The 15,883-nt window shown below is 48.1% G+C and overlaps 7 protein-coding genes across 7 annotated transcripts; 5 read left to right on the forward strand and 2 right to left on the reverse strand.

Moving 5' to 3' along the window:
- Positions 1 to 279: 279 nt before the first annotated feature.
- On the forward strand, positions 280 to 2,161 carry J7337_009113 (uncharacterized protein; the record flags this gene model as incomplete). Its single annotated transcript, XM_044826714.1, has 4 exons — positions 280 to 1,770; positions 1,820 to 1,913; positions 1,966 to 2,030; positions 2,141 to 2,161. The coding sequence occupies 4 exons, from the start codon at positions 280 to 282 to the stop codon at positions 2,159 to 2,161; spliced, it is 1,671 nt and encodes a 556-aa protein (XP_044679631.1).
- Positions 2,162 to 3,682: 1,521 nt separating this feature from the next.
- J7337_009114 (uncharacterized protein) lies at positions 3,683 to 4,798 on the forward strand (the record flags this gene model as incomplete). The annotated part of the gene is made up of 2 exons (XM_044826715.1): positions 3,683 to 4,052; positions 4,155 to 4,798. The coding sequence occupies 2 exons, from the start codon at positions 3,683 to 3,685 to the stop codon at positions 4,796 to 4,798; spliced, it is 1,014 nt and encodes a 337-aa protein (XP_044679632.1).
- Positions 4,799 to 5,955: 1,157 nt separating this feature from the next.
- J7337_009115 (uncharacterized protein) lies at positions 5,956 to 8,022 on the forward strand (the record flags this gene model as incomplete). The annotated part of the gene is made up of 3 exons (XM_044826716.1): positions 5,956 to 6,639; positions 6,686 to 7,410; positions 7,458 to 8,022. The coding sequence occupies 3 exons, from the start codon at positions 5,956 to 5,958 to the stop codon at positions 8,020 to 8,022; spliced, it is 1,974 nt and encodes a 657-aa protein (XP_044679633.1).
- Positions 8,023 to 8,069: 47 nt separating this feature from the next.
- On the reverse strand, positions 8,070 to 9,098 carry J7337_009116 (uncharacterized protein; the record flags this gene model as incomplete). The annotated part of the gene is made up of 1 exon (XM_044826717.1): positions 8,070 to 9,098. The coding sequence occupies one exon, from the start codon at positions 9,096 to 9,098 to the stop codon at positions 8,070 to 8,072; it is 1,029 nt and encodes a 342-aa protein (XP_044679634.1).
- Positions 9,099 to 10,743: 1,645 nt separating this feature from the next.
- J7337_009117 (uncharacterized protein) lies at positions 10,744 to 12,110 on the forward strand (the record flags this gene model as incomplete). The annotated part of the gene is made up of 2 exons (XM_044826718.1): positions 10,744 to 11,512; positions 11,548 to 12,110. 2 exons carry the CDS (start codon positions 10,744 to 10,746, stop codon positions 12,108 to 12,110), a joined length of 1,332 nt encoding a protein of 443 aa, XP_044679635.1.
- Positions 12,111 to 12,181: 71 nt separating this feature from the next.
- On the reverse strand, positions 12,182 to 13,968 carry J7337_009118 (uncharacterized protein; the record flags this gene model as incomplete). Its single annotated transcript, XM_044826719.1, has 5 exons — positions 12,182 to 12,572; positions 12,623 to 12,909; positions 12,961 to 13,510; positions 13,576 to 13,850; positions 13,906 to 13,968. 5 exons carry the CDS (start codon positions 13,966 to 13,968, stop codon positions 12,182 to 12,184), a joined length of 1,566 nt encoding a protein of 521 aa, XP_044679636.1.
- A 1,137-nt stretch (positions 13,969 to 15,105) lies between these two features.
- On the forward strand, positions 15,106 to 15,775 carry J7337_009119 (uncharacterized protein; the record flags this gene model as incomplete). The annotated part of the gene is made up of 4 exons (XM_044826720.1): positions 15,106 to 15,229; positions 15,253 to 15,488; positions 15,541 to 15,615; positions 15,668 to 15,775. The coding sequence occupies 4 exons, from the start codon at positions 15,106 to 15,108 to the stop codon at positions 15,773 to 15,775; spliced, it is 543 nt and encodes a 180-aa protein (XP_044679637.1).
- Between the last annotated feature and the right edge of the window lie 108 nt (positions 15,776 to 15,883).

The following is a 15,883-nucleotide window of genomic DNA, read 5'->3' on the forward strand; positions in this document are numbered from 1 at the left end:
TATGGTCTTTGTAGCAGCAAGTCTCGGACTGAGTCCCACCATACGATAGCCGTCACCGAAAGTAAAGGCGTGTCCCGATTAGTCTGGATAATACCAGAGGATTCACACGACAATGGCTGCATTTCAGCGTGGACCTCAGACAATGTCCTTGTGGGACGCAGTGAGCCCCAAAGGCTTCATCGTGTCAGGCGTCGGAATATTCAGAAGCGGGGAACAGGTGAGTCATAGTCCTTCCCGTGTTGTTGGAGGCTAATAATAAGAGTGACAGATTCAATTCTCATGAATGCCGAGAATGGTATTGATACACTGGGACCATGGTTCGACGGCGTGGAGCATCTCTCCAAGACCGGCCTCTCTGCACTCGATGCCGACGCTGCCAAAGAGAAGCACGTTGCAATTGTTGGTGCGGGTATGTCGGGGTTGATGACGTACTTGGTTCTCTCACAAGCAGGCATGACCAACATCAGTATCATTGAAGCTGGCAATCGACTTGGTGGCCGCGTTCATACCGAGTATCTCACTGGCGGACCTTTTGACTATTCTTATCAAGAGATGGGACCCATGAGATTCCCTTCTACTTACAAGAGTCCTGAGACCAACGAGACAATGAATATCACGGACCATCAGCTGGTGTTTCAACTCGCAGAGGAGATGAACAAGCTTAACAACCACGACAAGAACCTCAGTGTTGACTTCATTCCTTGGCTCCAGAGTAGCCCAAATGGCCTTTCATACAAGAACGAGTTCAAGCTACCAAGCGGGCTGCCACCAACAATAGCGGAAATTAAGAGTAATGCGTCACTCAGTCCTGCAAGTGTCAACGATCCCATGACCCAAGATCTCCAGACAAAGGTTGATACATTCATGCCTGGTTCGGAGTTCAGCACTCTCATGGCGAAGAACATGTTCAAGGCTCATAAGCAGTGGCTCGAAACTGGTCTAAATGGTCTTGGTGGTGATCAATGGTCTGAATACGCCTTCATGGTCAACTACTTGAAGGGAAGCCTCAACAGCACTGACATGAATGGTGGCTGGTCTGATTCTAGCTTCTGGGATTCGCTGTATGAAGGAATGTATTTCTCAGCCGCCAGCTACAAGACTATCGATGGTGGTCTCAATAGGCTTCCGTTGTCGTTCCATCCTCTTGTCGACAACATTACGACAATGGAGCGCAAAATTGAGCGTGTCAGGTACAACGAGACCGAAGAGAAGGTGACATTGCAGTGGCGCAAGAAGTACAACGATACAACATTCCAGAACTCAACTTTCGACTACGCTGTAATTGCAGTGCCCTTCTCCGTTGTCCGCAGGTGGCGCCTTCCCAAGCTCCCCGCAACAATCTCCAACGCCATCAAGGAGCTTAACTATGGGTCTGCCTGCAAGGTCGCTCTCGAGTTCTCCGAGCGCTTCTGGGAACATTACGAGAACCCAATCTATGGTGGATGCAGTACCACTACGGACATTCCGGGCATCGGCAGTATCTGCTATCCATCCTACAACTTGAATGGTACGGGCCCTGCTACCATTCTGGCAAGCTATATCAGTGGTGATATGGGAGTTCGGCTGGCAAGCATGTCGGAGGAAGATCATGTCCAGATGGTCCTCGAGGCCATGGTTGAGATTCATGGAGAGTTCACCAGAGACCTGTATACTGGAAAGTATAACAGAAGATGTTGGGCGCTTGACCCTCTTGAGTCTGGAAGTTGGGCTAGCCCGACTGCTGGACAGCATTCGCTCTACATACCAGAGTACTTCAAGACATACAACAAGGTAAGCAGTTCGTCAATTTTAGCGGCCCCTTTTCTGAGAATTTGACTAGATGATCTTTGTTGGCGAGCATACCTCGTACACTCACGCTTGGATCGCCTCGGCTTTAGACTCGGGTATCCGCGGCGCAGTTCAACTCTTGCTAGGTATGTAGTGGTACTGATGATACAATTGCTTACTGTGGCTAATACAATACAGAACTTGGGCTCGTTGACGAGGCAAAGCACGCAGTGGAGAAGTGGATGGCGAGATGGATTGAAGTGGTAAGACAATTTGACCTTGTTTAACGTAACATGACTGACATTTCGGGATATAGTAAGCGACTGTATACGCTCTCACCGGGACTCAAGAAAATTCATGGAACATTGGGAAGATACAGAGTGCTGTGCGTTAAAATGTTTGTCAAGCGAAATAGGCCTTGGCGGATTGTGTAATTTGGTATTCTGTGCGGAGTGAAAAATATCCATCAGCTGCCAAGCATTGTTATACGCGTATCCCGATGCTTCCGCTTTACAATACGGTGTAGCCAATCAAAGCAGATAAAAGTTCTCGCCTAGGTTCTAAGCTAACTTAGCGGGGCGCTCCACTCATCCAGTAAACATCAGGCCGACTTTTTCTACTACGTACCGTGAGACGCTTCGCTTGCTGAAAGATTGTCAAACTGATAAATAATAAAGAATAACGATCTATACGGAGTAGATGAGATTGAGTAGCAGCAAGACTAGTCAATGCAGCTGACTTCTGTTTTATGTAAATAAGCACTATATCCTATATGACTCGAGTAGTGGACCCCGTGATGGGTGTCCACGCTGTCAAAGAGTAGTAAAATCAGTAAAGTAAGATAATGATAAATAAAATGTAGGCTATTAATCTCAACGACGGATAATAACTCTTGTTAAATCAGTAATATGAGATTTCTAATAGCACTTTACTTATTTTCTCTTCTTTGAGTATTGTCTTCTTCATCGAACTTTCTTTTTTAGGGTAGCTACAGTAGATACTCTGCTTAGCTTCTATTTCAAGCATCTTTTCACTTGAGATATCTTCTTCATCCATAAGCTAATTTTATCTGGTTAATTAATAGTATTTTAACCAATTCGCTCTCTATTTTCACACAAATCGCCACAATGGGTTATAAAGGGACAGCGTAGTAGATACACGTGCACAGTTGGGAACACTAAGCACTGTACTTTCACGTGGAAATATGGTGACTGTCCTTCCTAAGGATGGGGTTCACATGACCCATTTTCCGTCTCTCGCCAACACGTGTAGGATGTTACTTAGGACCTTGCTAGTTTTAAGGGCGTTTTCTGCACTTTTCATAAGCTGTCTAACGGTGCGAGTGATTGTCACACGGTTAGTATCCTCTTGGATTGCTGTTTAGCCTACCAACAGCACAGCACGTGAGGACTTTTTGCTCGTGCTCATGCTCAAATTGGGGTTACCCGTCCATCCGAAATGTCGTGTGGTTGCTAGCCTGATCATGGCGAACCGGATAAAACGGGCTTCAAGATAAAGAATGGTCTGCCGCAAGTCTTGTCGTCTGCAGGAAAGGACAGGTTGGTTTCAATGTCTCTAGTATAGCTCGGTAAATAAGTGGAGCTGCAGATTGATAAGAACAACAACCGATACTTAGTCTCGAAGAACAAGATCAACCCCGACACATGACCACGAAGAGTAACTGAACACAAAGTCCGACAAGGACCGGCTGGTAAATAAATGGAATACGTACGTTTAATAACAAAAGTCGTACGATGCTTACGTCTGGAGTAGGATCTACCCGGAACTACCGGGAGTCACGTGACACTAGTATCCCTAAATTTGATTACGTGTAAAATTTTCAAGCGCCCAGCCCCTGACTATATTCTCATTGTGCACAACCATTGCTCGCATCGCCACTCTCCTTCACCGCATAATGGCTGAGAAACCCGCCCAGCAGCAACCGCCATCGCCAGTGCGGTCCGGCATGAGACATAACGAGGATATCCGGTGCATCGTGTCTACCTTTCTTTTTTTCCTCGTCTTTGTGATTACTTGGCACTATTTCTCATCGCCGTTGGCGGGAGGCTGGGTTTCGCTTACACTATGGTTGTCGCTCTTCCAGCTGTCCTTTATGGGCGCAGTGACAACGCATAATGCGATTCACTTGCCCGTCTTCTGGAGTAGGAGCTGGAACAACTTCTACCAGATTTGCTTATCTCTTCAGTACGGCGGCGCTGTCACGGTCTTCATCCCAGGTCACAATCTGTCGCATCACAAATACCCTCAGCAAGCACGAGATGTCAGTAAGTAGCAGCTTACGTCCTTCCTTTTCAGACTCAATCGTCTGACAGGAAATTAAATACCTCAACTTTCTCCACATATGACATTGCTGACCGCATAAACAGTGCGCACCACCAAAGTTCGATATAGCTGGAACCTCTTGAACGGCCTCCTGTTTTTCTGGCATGTTGTGTTGTCGGGAAACAAGGATGATAAGTTGTACTTTGAGGCCCAGGCCCGTCTGAATCGTCCTATTGTGAGGCAGCGCCGCCGCGAAGAGATTGCCGTCTGGGGTGCTACTGCAGTGCTCATCTTGATCGATTGGCGTCGATGGATCTGGTTTGCGCTTTTGCCACAGTTCTATGCAAAGTACTGCATCCTCTCACTGAACTTCCTTCAGCACGACGGCTGCGACATGAGCTCCAAGTACAATTTTGCGCGCAACTTTACTGGCAAAACAATCAATTACTTGTGCTTCAACAATGGCTATCATACCGTGCACCATCTATACCCTGGTCTGCACTGGTCTGTTCTGCCGGAGAAGCATCAAGAACTTATCGGGCCGCATATCGCCGAGAGCCTTGAGAGCTCCGACATGTTAGTTTACATTTGGAAGAGCTTTATTTATCCTGGCCTTCGTGTTGACTATACAGGCCGTCCGCTTGTGATTACAAAGGAGGAAAACGAGATGCGTGACGAACCTTGGTTTTACGATGGGTCAGAGACTTTCTCGAACACGAAGGAATACCTTTCCCAGGGTATGAAATGATTGCATGATATCTCAGCGAGCCTCGTAATATAATGCTTGGAGCCTGCGCATACTATAGATATAGATACCAAAAGCGATGTTGCCTGTGAGATATTACCATTGGTATCTCGGGGAATGATTAATGTTAGAACAAATAGAATTGACCAGTAAAAGGACGTTATTGAACACATAGTCTACTAACTTGGCGAGATTCATTGGTGTCTCCTGGCTTGGTTTGGCTAGTTGGAAATAGTACTGGTGCTAGACAATCGCCACGTGATGATACCCCGCGAACTCGTTACTCCAGGTATTTGCTAGGCTGGGGAAATAAACGTCAACAGTTTCAATTATCCTTTTTTACGTTGTATATATCCATTTTGCCAGTCGTTTGTTAATGTATCCATGATGGCGGAGACAAACTCTACTGTATGTCCCTAATCGAATGTCCTTCTGCCTTATGCCTCTACTAATGCCGTTAGCGCGCCCTTCAATGCCCAGAATGCACTTTGAAGTTTTCGCGTCCAAGCCATCTCCATCGACATCAGCTCACGCATTCTGCATCCAATCACAGACAGCATATCCCTTGCCCATATTGTTCAAAGACATTCAGCAGACGCGACGTTCTGCTGCGTCACCTGCGTCACGGGCATCAGGTCCAGGAGCAAACTAGGCGATCAAGTCAGAAGTCGTGTTTTCGATGCGTTGAACGGAAGGCGAAATGCAATCGCGAAAGGCCCTGCAATGGCTGCATGCGATCGGGCAGGGAGTGTGAATATCCTGAGACAAATGATTTGGATGGCTGGGGGCCGAATGAGAGCGCTTCTCCTACAGGACAGTCATTTCTAACCTCCAATGCGCAGCAAACACAAGAACAACATGATGAGCCGATGACTTCTCAAGCGGATGATGAGACTTCGCCCCTTCAACATGGGATGAGGTCCGAAAGCCTCTCGTTAGGGGACTCAACAGGGACCATTCCATTGCCAACGACATCTACGGTCCATCAAGTACCTGGTGCTCAAATCACGGATGAAGCTTGCCAGGTTGGCCCGTTTTACATTCTGGATGATGAGCCAACTGCCTCACCAACTACAGACATTCCACAGCCCTTCAATGTCTTTCCAGTGGATCCAGCCCATACAGTCTTTGAGGATACCTTTGCTCTTTCTCCATCGTCCATGCTTCCAGGACAGACTAGCTTTCGGACTGGTGGGTTTGACTGGTTGAACTTTGACATTGGCAACAGTCCTCAGGGCTTCCAGCTTGATACCTTTTATAACAGCTACATTCCAGAGTTCTGGTCTTCCAGTACAGCCCAGCAAATCCCCGAGTCGGGAGGGCCTAATAGCGGTGATACTGGCAATGGAGTGCAACACAAGATGGGCATTGGCGAGTCGAGCCGGGATTCACAAGACGAAGGGCAACCCGACATGGAACAAAACACGCTTGCGTGGCCTTTTGATCAGGCTCATAAGCAATCTCCGCGCCGATATCAGCTCCCTCCACTCCGCGATATTCTCAACGGTTATTGTCCGACAGACAGACCAAGGCCTGTTCAGACAACACTTGTGAAGGGCTTCATACAAATTCTGTCTGAGAATCCCCTTCCTCAACTTGAAACCTTACGAGAACCTCATTCTATCCAGGCCTTTTGTAGTCTACAACGTCTTGTTGACTCTTATTTTTCTCGGTTCCACGATATCCAGGCGATTATCCACAAACCTACTTGGACCATGTCGGCTTGCCCGCCTATTCTTCTTACGGCCATGGCCTCTGTTGGGGCATTGCTCTCTGATAGCCAGTCGGATTACGAGCTTTCAGTAGCACTGAGTGAGATCTGCTCTACAATGATTAACTGGATGGTTCGTTCTCACTCCTCCTTATTGTATGCAATACTGATTATCCAAGGGTGCCTCAGATGCTACCAACTACAGTGATGTCTCATACCTTAATGCGCTCTGTCTTTACCAGATCTATTCACTCGGGTCAGGTAAAAGACAGTTGTACCAGAATGCAGACAGGTCTCGTGGGCTGCTGATCGGTGGTTTACGAGGGATCGGTCTGTTGAACCCTCGTTCTTCGATCACTCTGAGTCAGGATCACGAGACTATTCGAGGTTCCGAGGACGATCTTGTTCTCGCCAATGATTGGAAGAACTGGATCAAGATGGAGTCAGGACGGAGGGCAGCCTGGGCAGCATTTGAGTATGACTGTAGCCTTTGTACTCTCACGAGTCGTCGAGGAATTGTTGACTTGAGCGAACTGCCATCAGAATTGCCATGCCCTGAGTCCATGTGGAACGCCACTTCAGCACGAGCTTGGTTTGCTCTGATGTCTCGTCTTGGCCAGGACGACTCAAGACCAAACCTGTCAAAGGTACTGAAGCAGGCACTAGCGGGGCGTGAACTGCCATCGTCTTTGGGATCCTGGGCTAAGAGGCTCTGTGCGCAGGTGATCGGGCGGTTACTCTGGGATCTCTGGCAAATTGAGGTCGTCGCAATGCCAGAGTATCTCGGTCTTGGATCAATTGTGGCTGCGCACCAAGACACGAAGAGGTCGCTTCTCAAGGGCTTGAATAACTTGGTTGAGTCTCTGTCTTTGCCATCATCGACGAGCGATCTCACCAGCTACAAGTAAGTAATGAGTTCTCTTGCAATACCATACACTGACAGAAATACAGTATAGCCAGTCTTCTTTGCCACTATTCGCACTTGTGCGCGGCGAATGGCGTCCTCGATCTCATCCTATCCATCGTACGGGGACTCATCTCAACGGAACCACGAGTACATGAGGGAATCAAGGTAGCCCGCAAACGCCTCAAGTTGACATTTTCCAGAGATCCAAAGACAGCAAGGAGACTATGCTGGCACGCAGCCCAAATCGTCGCAATCGCTAATGAGTACTTGGTGTCTGCCCCTTGCGAGATTATGCGAGTCTTTATGGGTTACATCTTCATCATCGCGTACTCTGCCTATGGGGATCATTCTAGACCGTCGCCAATGGAGGTTACTCAAAGTGTCAGGCTGGATCTGCATGATCAGAATCTTTCTCACAGAAGAGTCGTTGTCAAATGGATTGAGGTTGGAGGACCTGCTAGCTCTGGATCTGTTCCGGATATTGGTACCGACGGTTGCGTCCCTGCCATCAGCACCGATGCACAAGAGATATTGAAGAAGCTGCAATGCTGGGGATTGGCTCACAAGTTTACCAAGGTATTTCAGGTACTGGAAACGAAAGGGCTGTAATATAAATCATGGAGTTATCCTACCACTGTATTTATGAGGTTGAGGCCTTAAAATATAGCTATACAATTTGGAGGAGTACTGACGCCTCCTGGCATGTTTAGAGGTGCCGATGTTATAAAAAATTCCCATCTCTGCTCCTCTTGACAAATGCGACTGAGGCCCTCAAGATCAAACAGCTCGCCAACTGGCATACCCCATCCTGCAATAAGATATTCATGCATAAATAAACCTTTGACTGATGCATTCTCTCCTCGCCTATAAGACGGCTGCGGAGGGTATACTTCAAAGGAAATGGCATCACTTGCCACAGCTGCAAAGCCTTGATTCCATATCCATTTCAACATCTCTTCAGTGCCTTCGACTCCGGCATGTTGCGGGTTTGAGCTTTGCGCATAAGCCAGCTTGTCAGCTGCTGTCATCTGCTGATCCCACTCCTTAACAACTCCGATTCTGATGAATAAGATATCTCCACGGAGGAACTTGACGCCTTGTTCTTTTGCGACATCAAGGAGCACATGAAGCGGAATAGAATGATCTGAGAATGTCGTGTAGGATATTGAATGGCGTCGAGCGTATTCAACATAGTCCAAGAGAACACCACGACCGCAAATGCCCTCTTTGGCCCAATGCTGGATGCCTAGGCGAGTGTTGTTTCTGTCTTGTATCTCACCCGACGTCATTCCTCCATAGAAGAGGCGACGGTTTGGGTCTGAGGGAGTTGGAGCAGGGGCAGAAAAATGGCGGAGTCCATCCCATTGAGACGACTGTTGAGGGTTGAAGATATATACATCATCATATGCGGCGCCATCTAAAAGCGAGACAATGTGATGCTGGGCTGGGGCTCGATTGAAGTTGGCAATATCAAGCTTGGTCAGTTCCCAGTTCAAAGAGGTACGGCGGCCTGTCTTGATGTATGATGCCGCTTTGGCTACCACTTCTGGTGTGAGTAGTACGAGACGACCCAGACCTTCTTCCCTAGACCCTGGCTTGCCCGCCCAGGCTCTTTTTGGGTCCGGCAGACTATCATAGTCTTGATAGTGCAATGAGGCTTTGCTAGTCGTAATCATGGAGCCCATGTTGGGAGATTTGGGGGAGCATATATATGACGAAGTAGAGAAATCGATTTCAGGCTCAACGGAATTGGACATTGATTACTTTTACAGTGCATACATTCTCTTCAAGAGACTCGGGTGGAATCTCACTAGGACAGAAGAGCGTAGCTTGGGAAGCATGATGCGGAGAAGGACTCAACCCCGTGGGGTCAGGTGCCATTTCCCGATTTTAGTCTGGCCACCTGAACCGGAGCGTGCCACTGCGGGGTTGACAAGGTGCTACGCCCTCGCATCAACCAGGAAACAGTGGTTCAGTGCCGAGATTACTCATTTTATCTCAGGAAACTGGTCATTGGGTCATGTAAGCTAAAGGGGAGCTGTCAATCTTGGCCACCTCTTTTGTACTGGTTACTCACTGTAGTAAATGCCTTGTCTAAGAATAAAAAGCGCATGTTGACATATCAGCAATCATGCCGTGACACGTGGACAAATAGAAATTAGAGGGATTTAGCCAATCAGACCCATCACCACGAGTGGATTACTGGATGCTTTGCACGGAGGGGTATCAGGCAGTTGCCTACCTACCACTTTGTCTGTCATAAGCTTTAACGTGACATTTGCATGACTTTCGTCCTTTGACTGGCTTGTATTTTATCGGTATGCGTCTTAAGGGTTACCTGCATATGCAGTCCCTGAAAATGAGGCGAGCTGCAGGTAAACTGAAGCAGGGATCTGTTAGGATTATATCATAATACCTAGGTCAGAAGATAGAAAGACACTCTTTTTTCAGCTTTATTTCTCTTATCTTCTTATACGCATTTCGGATTAAATCTCTCTAGACTTATCGTTAGTCTAAACACGAATATTGAAAATGGCCGAGGAGAACCCCTCGCCTCATATCTCGATCCTGCAAACCAGTTCGGTTGATCTACCTGAGTTTACACCGTACCACCCTAATCCTGCTCTGGACCACACCCCCGAGTTCCAGCGACGCACTTGCAAAGACTGCCAAAGACTGATATTGGAGCTCCTCGAACATCCAGCAGGTGACTCTCCAAGTGGATACGACAACTCTGAAAGTCAGCGTGATGGACTGCTGTCCACGTTAGTACACAGTTCGGCCAGTTGCCGCATATGCGCCGTTATTTGCAACCAGATTATATGCGATCGCGCTGACGTTCAGCATGAATTCACTCATTATCACCTTGCTTTGTCACTCAAGAAGAATAGTTTCTGTGTCAGGCTCACAAAGAATTCCGAATTGGCCCAATCGGATAAAACCACAACGAAAAACATCTACGGCGAGTTTGCCCTTTATCGCAGCGAATTACCGAAGGAGTTTTCTTGGTTAGATTATGGAATTGTCTATACACCCACTTGGAACGAAATGTCGGTTAGTTGTCAACCGTATCTTGCGTCGCGAGATTATCCTTGGCATGAAAAGGCAATCGACGAAATCAAGGCCTGGGTGGATGCCTGTGAAACGGAACATGATCTCTGTCCCCAACGATACTCTTCGGCGCTCCCTAAACGTGTCCTCAGGATTTCAAGTAATAATTTTTCTCTCTACATCTCACCAAAACACGATGTGCAAACTGAAGATCAACGCTACGTCGCTCTGAGTTACCGATGGGGGAACGATCTTCCCTTAAGACTAACAAAGGACACGATGAGCGACTTCATTGAAGGACAGCCCATCTCGAAGCTGCCACAGACTCTCCAGGATGCAGTGCGCATTTCTCACAATCTTGGCTTCAAGTTTATCTGGATTGACGCCCTCTGCATCGTTCAAGATGACGAAAATGACTGGGTGGAACAGTCGGCCCTAATGGCGGACATATACCGACATAGTAGCCTCAACTTGTGCGCCGCGGATTCAGCAGGTTGTGGTTCAGGAATTGTGGAAATGGCAGCGCCGCACTTGATGGAAATTGCTGCTGCAACGACTCAATTCACGGATGCTGGTTTGAGGGAAACAGTCGTTCTCGTAGGAGGCCCCATCTCCAGGTACGTTATCGACTGGAGTGGATGTGGGCTTCTGTCCAGGGGATGGGTCTTCCAGGAGGGCCTCTGCTCCCCTCGTGGCCTCTATGTTAGCCGTCGGCACGGCTTGTTGTGGGACTGCGGAACGATGATCGATATGATTGACAGCGATGAGTCTATACTAACTGGGGATGCTGATCATGCCTTTAACCCACGAAACGAAAGGCGGTCCTTTTTGTCTCTTACGAAGCTTCCGAAGCATGACTCCATGGCAGCCCGAAACTTCTCTTTCACCTGGTATGACTGGATTAGGGAGTTCACATCGAGATACCTCACGCGAAAAACAGATCGGCTACCTGCCGTAGCGGGCATGGCCTCTTATGTCGCCTCGCTGTCGGGAATGAAGTATAAGGCCGGATTGTGGGAGGAGGACATTCTACGCGGATTGATGTGGCGTAGAAGCAGTTCGGGTCACGCCAACGAGTACCAGGCGGCGCACCTACTTGGAGCTGGGCCTCGATCAACGGGCCAGTCTGCTACGACGAGTTCTTTAACATGCTTGTTAACAAACGCGGGAAGATTGACCATCATGCTGAGCTGGACCTTGAGATCACGGATACAATCATCGAAGAAGAGCAGGCAGGTACATTTGGGAATGTACGGCGCGGAGAGATCAAGGCCTCTGGCGTCTTGAAGCACGCGGCTACTATGCTGCTGAGGGAACAATGGGAGCCAAAATGGGGATTCGATATACAGCCTACAGAACCAGAAGCTGACGTCCTTGAACACTGCCAAGTACTTCGACTCGCGAGAGTCTATCGGGATAAGCAGTACACCTCCCCGGTTGTCTATTTTCTGATCATCCGGAAAACAGGTCGGCGCGAAAATGAATACCAGCGCGTCGGCCAGGGGCGTATCGAGCTAGAATACGACCAACACCCGAATCGATTACGTTTCTCTTTCAGGGAATGGGAAAGCCCAAAGCTCAAGCCAAGCCCCTCAGAGGAGAATATGTGGGGGGAGCCTGAGAAAGTTGTAATGGTTCTTGTTTAAGAGGGAAGAGGACTAGTAGAGTTAAGTCAATTATTGGCAAAGTAAAGGCCTGGGTTCCTTGCATCCTAGCACTACATCATAGCCTTGCTCTTATCTGCTGATTCCTCCATATGGGTAATGTCCAGCTTTCCAATATACTCATCAAGCTCCTTACGCTGCTCAGCCGGAACATCGTTGACATGAACGGCAACGTCATCGCCGAAACGGGCAGAAATTTCCTCAAGTGACAATTTGGCAGTCTCTGGGAAGTACAGGTACACGATTGGTATGAAGAAGATGCACCAAATAATGATGACCAGGTAATACTTCCAGCCGATGTTCACGAACCCAATGGGCGCTGTTTGAAGCAGAATGATGGTGCTTGTGAACTGGCCGAACAGGGAGAAGCCCATGCCGATAGGGCGAATTTCGGTTGGGAAGATCTCTGCAACGTAGATATACATCGTCGTATCACAAAAGGTTCTTGGAAAATTGTCAGTTGACGAAAACTCCCAGTTCGGGGGGAGACTTACCCTTGGAATGCCAGGTATAGAAAGACAAAAAAGACACCTGCTGCATTACCGGCCTTATTTGCAGTTCCGGAAAACTCGGAGATACAGGCAGCAAGGCCACTCGTGGTAATCAAGCAACCAAATAAGCCGGTCATAAACATCCATCGGCGTGAATTGATTTTATCATGAAGCCAGGCGCCGAGCGGGTTGTAGATGACGCCAGCGGTCGTAAGCCATAAAGCCGAAAGTAGCAGAGGCATAGATCCAGTTTGGCCGAGATTGGTGTAAAGAATGACTGAGTAGTTGTTCTGACAGTGTTAGAATCTGAAGTAAGTGGAGAGTAGCAAGCATCAACTTACGATGATCAATGGTCCAGCGAACTCGGCGCCCCATTGTGTCAGGAAGCCTATTGCCAACCGCTTTCGGTAGCTCTTCTTCTTAAGTACTGCCATGAAAGGTCCGCAGCCTAGTGCCTTGAGTTTAGCCGAGTCCAGGGCCAATTGTTCCTTGATCTGGTAGATCTCTTCGCGAGCGACTAGGTCATTTGGATCGTCCGGTGACTTTCGCAAGTTACGAACAACCGTCCATGCTTCTTCGATCCGGCCCTTCTGCAGCAGCCATCGCGTAGACTCCGGGATCCAGAAAGACGTTGCCAGAAGGACGGTGGGAGCTAGACATTGCATGCACAGTGGAAATCTCCAAGCAAAGTCGGGCATGCTTGCCGTTGCAAAATAGCAGGCATAGCCGAGCCAGCCCGAGAGCATGTAGCCAAATACGAGGAATATGGCGTGGTGTCCGACTAGCCATCCGCGTTTATCGTGTGGTGCGAGCTCTCCCATGTACATTGGGCAGACTGTGACGAGGATTCCGATACCGATGCCAGCCAAGATTCGGCCTGCTTGGAACATGCTGTAATACCAGGTCAGTTTTCTACACAGCTGAAAGAGATATGTGAGCAGATAGACAAGACTCACCTCAAATTTGCTGCACCGCCCTGAAGCGCTCCTCCAAGCAACGCAAAGGCTCCACCAATCTGAATAGAACGCTTCCTGCCCAGCGCAGTAGCAGCCCACATAACAAAAAGGGTGCCAATGGCGCCGCCCGCGCTGTAGATTCCATTCGCGGTCGAGATAGCTTCAGTGGTCTTGGTACTGTAACCAGGCTCACCTGCCTGAGGCAAGTCGAAGAAGTTGTACCATCCTGGCTGTCCGATTGTGCTGCCGATGACGGAGGAACAGTAGCCGTATGTCTGGATAAAATAAGCATGATGCAGCTATATGTGAAGAACTGCTATGGTAACTTACCAGGGAGCCAAAGGCGACCGCGACAGTGACCAGCCTGTTGTAAGCAGTTGTATGCTTACCCATTGCTAGCGGTTCGACACCAGAATGCTTGAGGTATTGATGATGTTGCTGTGTAGGTATGGGTTTTTCGTGCTGTGACAGTCGAGCGAGGCAATTTTCAACTTACCCCTTGACGATGGCTTCTTATAAACGAATGACTCTCTAGCAATTATCGGTCTGGGCTATTGTGTGAAGAATATCATTCGTTTACCCCGTTACCCCGGATTTCAGGAGCTCGGCGGTCCACTTTCTCCACAAGCAAAGCGAAGCAGTAGCGGGGCAACTCCGATGTGGCTGGCAAAGTCTTCGGAGCGTGCCACTTTCTGGGGAACTTGGCTTGACCTTCGGTAATGCTTGCGCCAAAGCATACCAAAGTGGCGCTATGATTAAGAAAATGGCATGTTATATCACCTTGCTGGGATATTTGCTTGGTGAGCCGCTTTGTGAAGGCCCCTTGTGACCTGCAACGAAGTCGCTGCTTGGGGGACTCTATGCCACGCGGGTCGTCAAGTCTTAGCTACGACTTCTATCTCGCTGACAAATATAATCATTTACTTGCAATTGAGGCTTGTAGCTGAGAGCCTAGGTCAGTCAAGAGAACTTGGAAGCGACCATACACATTGATGTTGAGTGATTCTCTTTTTGTCTCAATCGCGATTCTGTAAACCGTTGAGCATTGGTTTTGAATAACCAACACAAGATGTTCTGCATTTGGTAACCTTCTCGTTTTGCGACGGAGTTCTGCAGTATGGAAAAGAGGAAAGTTCTTGAAGATTACTGGATACAACCTATATGTTTACTTATTAGATAAATAAAAATACGTAGTTCTAGTAGGTATCTTTAATACTTTTAATATGCTGTTGTTTTATCTGCCCCAGGGTAGGAGATAAAGACAAGAGCTCTGATAAGATAAAGTTTTGATCGATAAGCGATAAGCGATAAGCCTGCTCACCGCTAATGGAACAATCCGGCGAAACACGGTGGGGTCCCGATCATGTGTTTTGTCGTGATCCAGCTCGACTAAGCGACACTGCTCCTGTTTTGAGTTTAGTGCAGCTACAGATAAGCTCTCTGCGTAACTGTCAGGCACGGAGCTACGGGCCCGGAGCCGTATCCCGTATCATTTGTGCTACGCTGCGTATATGCCGAGAATGCTCCGTCATGGCTTGGTATCTATATAAACAAAGCAGAGAAGTTGCCATTGAACGATTCCTGTTTCTCTTTGTTCTTGCAATTATACTAAATCTCTCAAAAGTACGCTACCCTGAATTTGAAAGGCAGAAGGGTGTTTCACTAACATATCTATAGTGTCAAACAAGATCGTTCCTCTTACCATTATTAAGGGTGCCGGCCACGAGCACATCCCCATCCCCGATGGCGAGTGCGCTATTATTGCCGACTTCCACTCTATCAAGAGTCAGCGTAATGACTCTGACCATTACCTGACCACTGGTTTCTACAAGGTCGTTCCTGGCCCTACACGATATGGATCCTACGATTACGAGGAGACCAAATATGTCCTCAGTGGTCAAATTGACGTGACTGTAAAGATCCCTCCCCGCGGCTTGGAAAGTACATGATACTAACAACGGATAGGATGAGGCTACCGGTATTACTCACCATCTTGTTGCTGGAGATTGGGCCTTCTTCCACGTTGGCTCCAAGGCTCAGGTCAGTCCCCCTCCCCCCATAGCTTTGCGAACCATAGCTGATCTGTATTTAGTTCTCCACCAGGTCGCATGGCGTTGCTTTCTACGCTGTCACTCGACCTGCCAATGACACTCCTCACATCAACCTCAAGGGCCGTGAGGAGAGCACTTCCAAGTTGTAAAAGTTTAGCGATTCCATGATCCATTAACAGAAATTAATGAATGACTATTTCCGTAACTGAAAAAAATATAGAAATCTGAGTCCAGTCCGTGACGAGCTTGTATTTTCC

The sequence above is a fragment of the Fusarium musae genome, chromosome 6, assembly GCF_019915245.1.
Source record: "Fusarium musae strain F31 chromosome 6, whole genome shotgun sequence".
Taxonomy (NCBI): Eukaryota; Fungi; Ascomycota; class Sordariomycetes; order Hypocreales; family Nectriaceae; genus Fusarium; species Fusarium musae.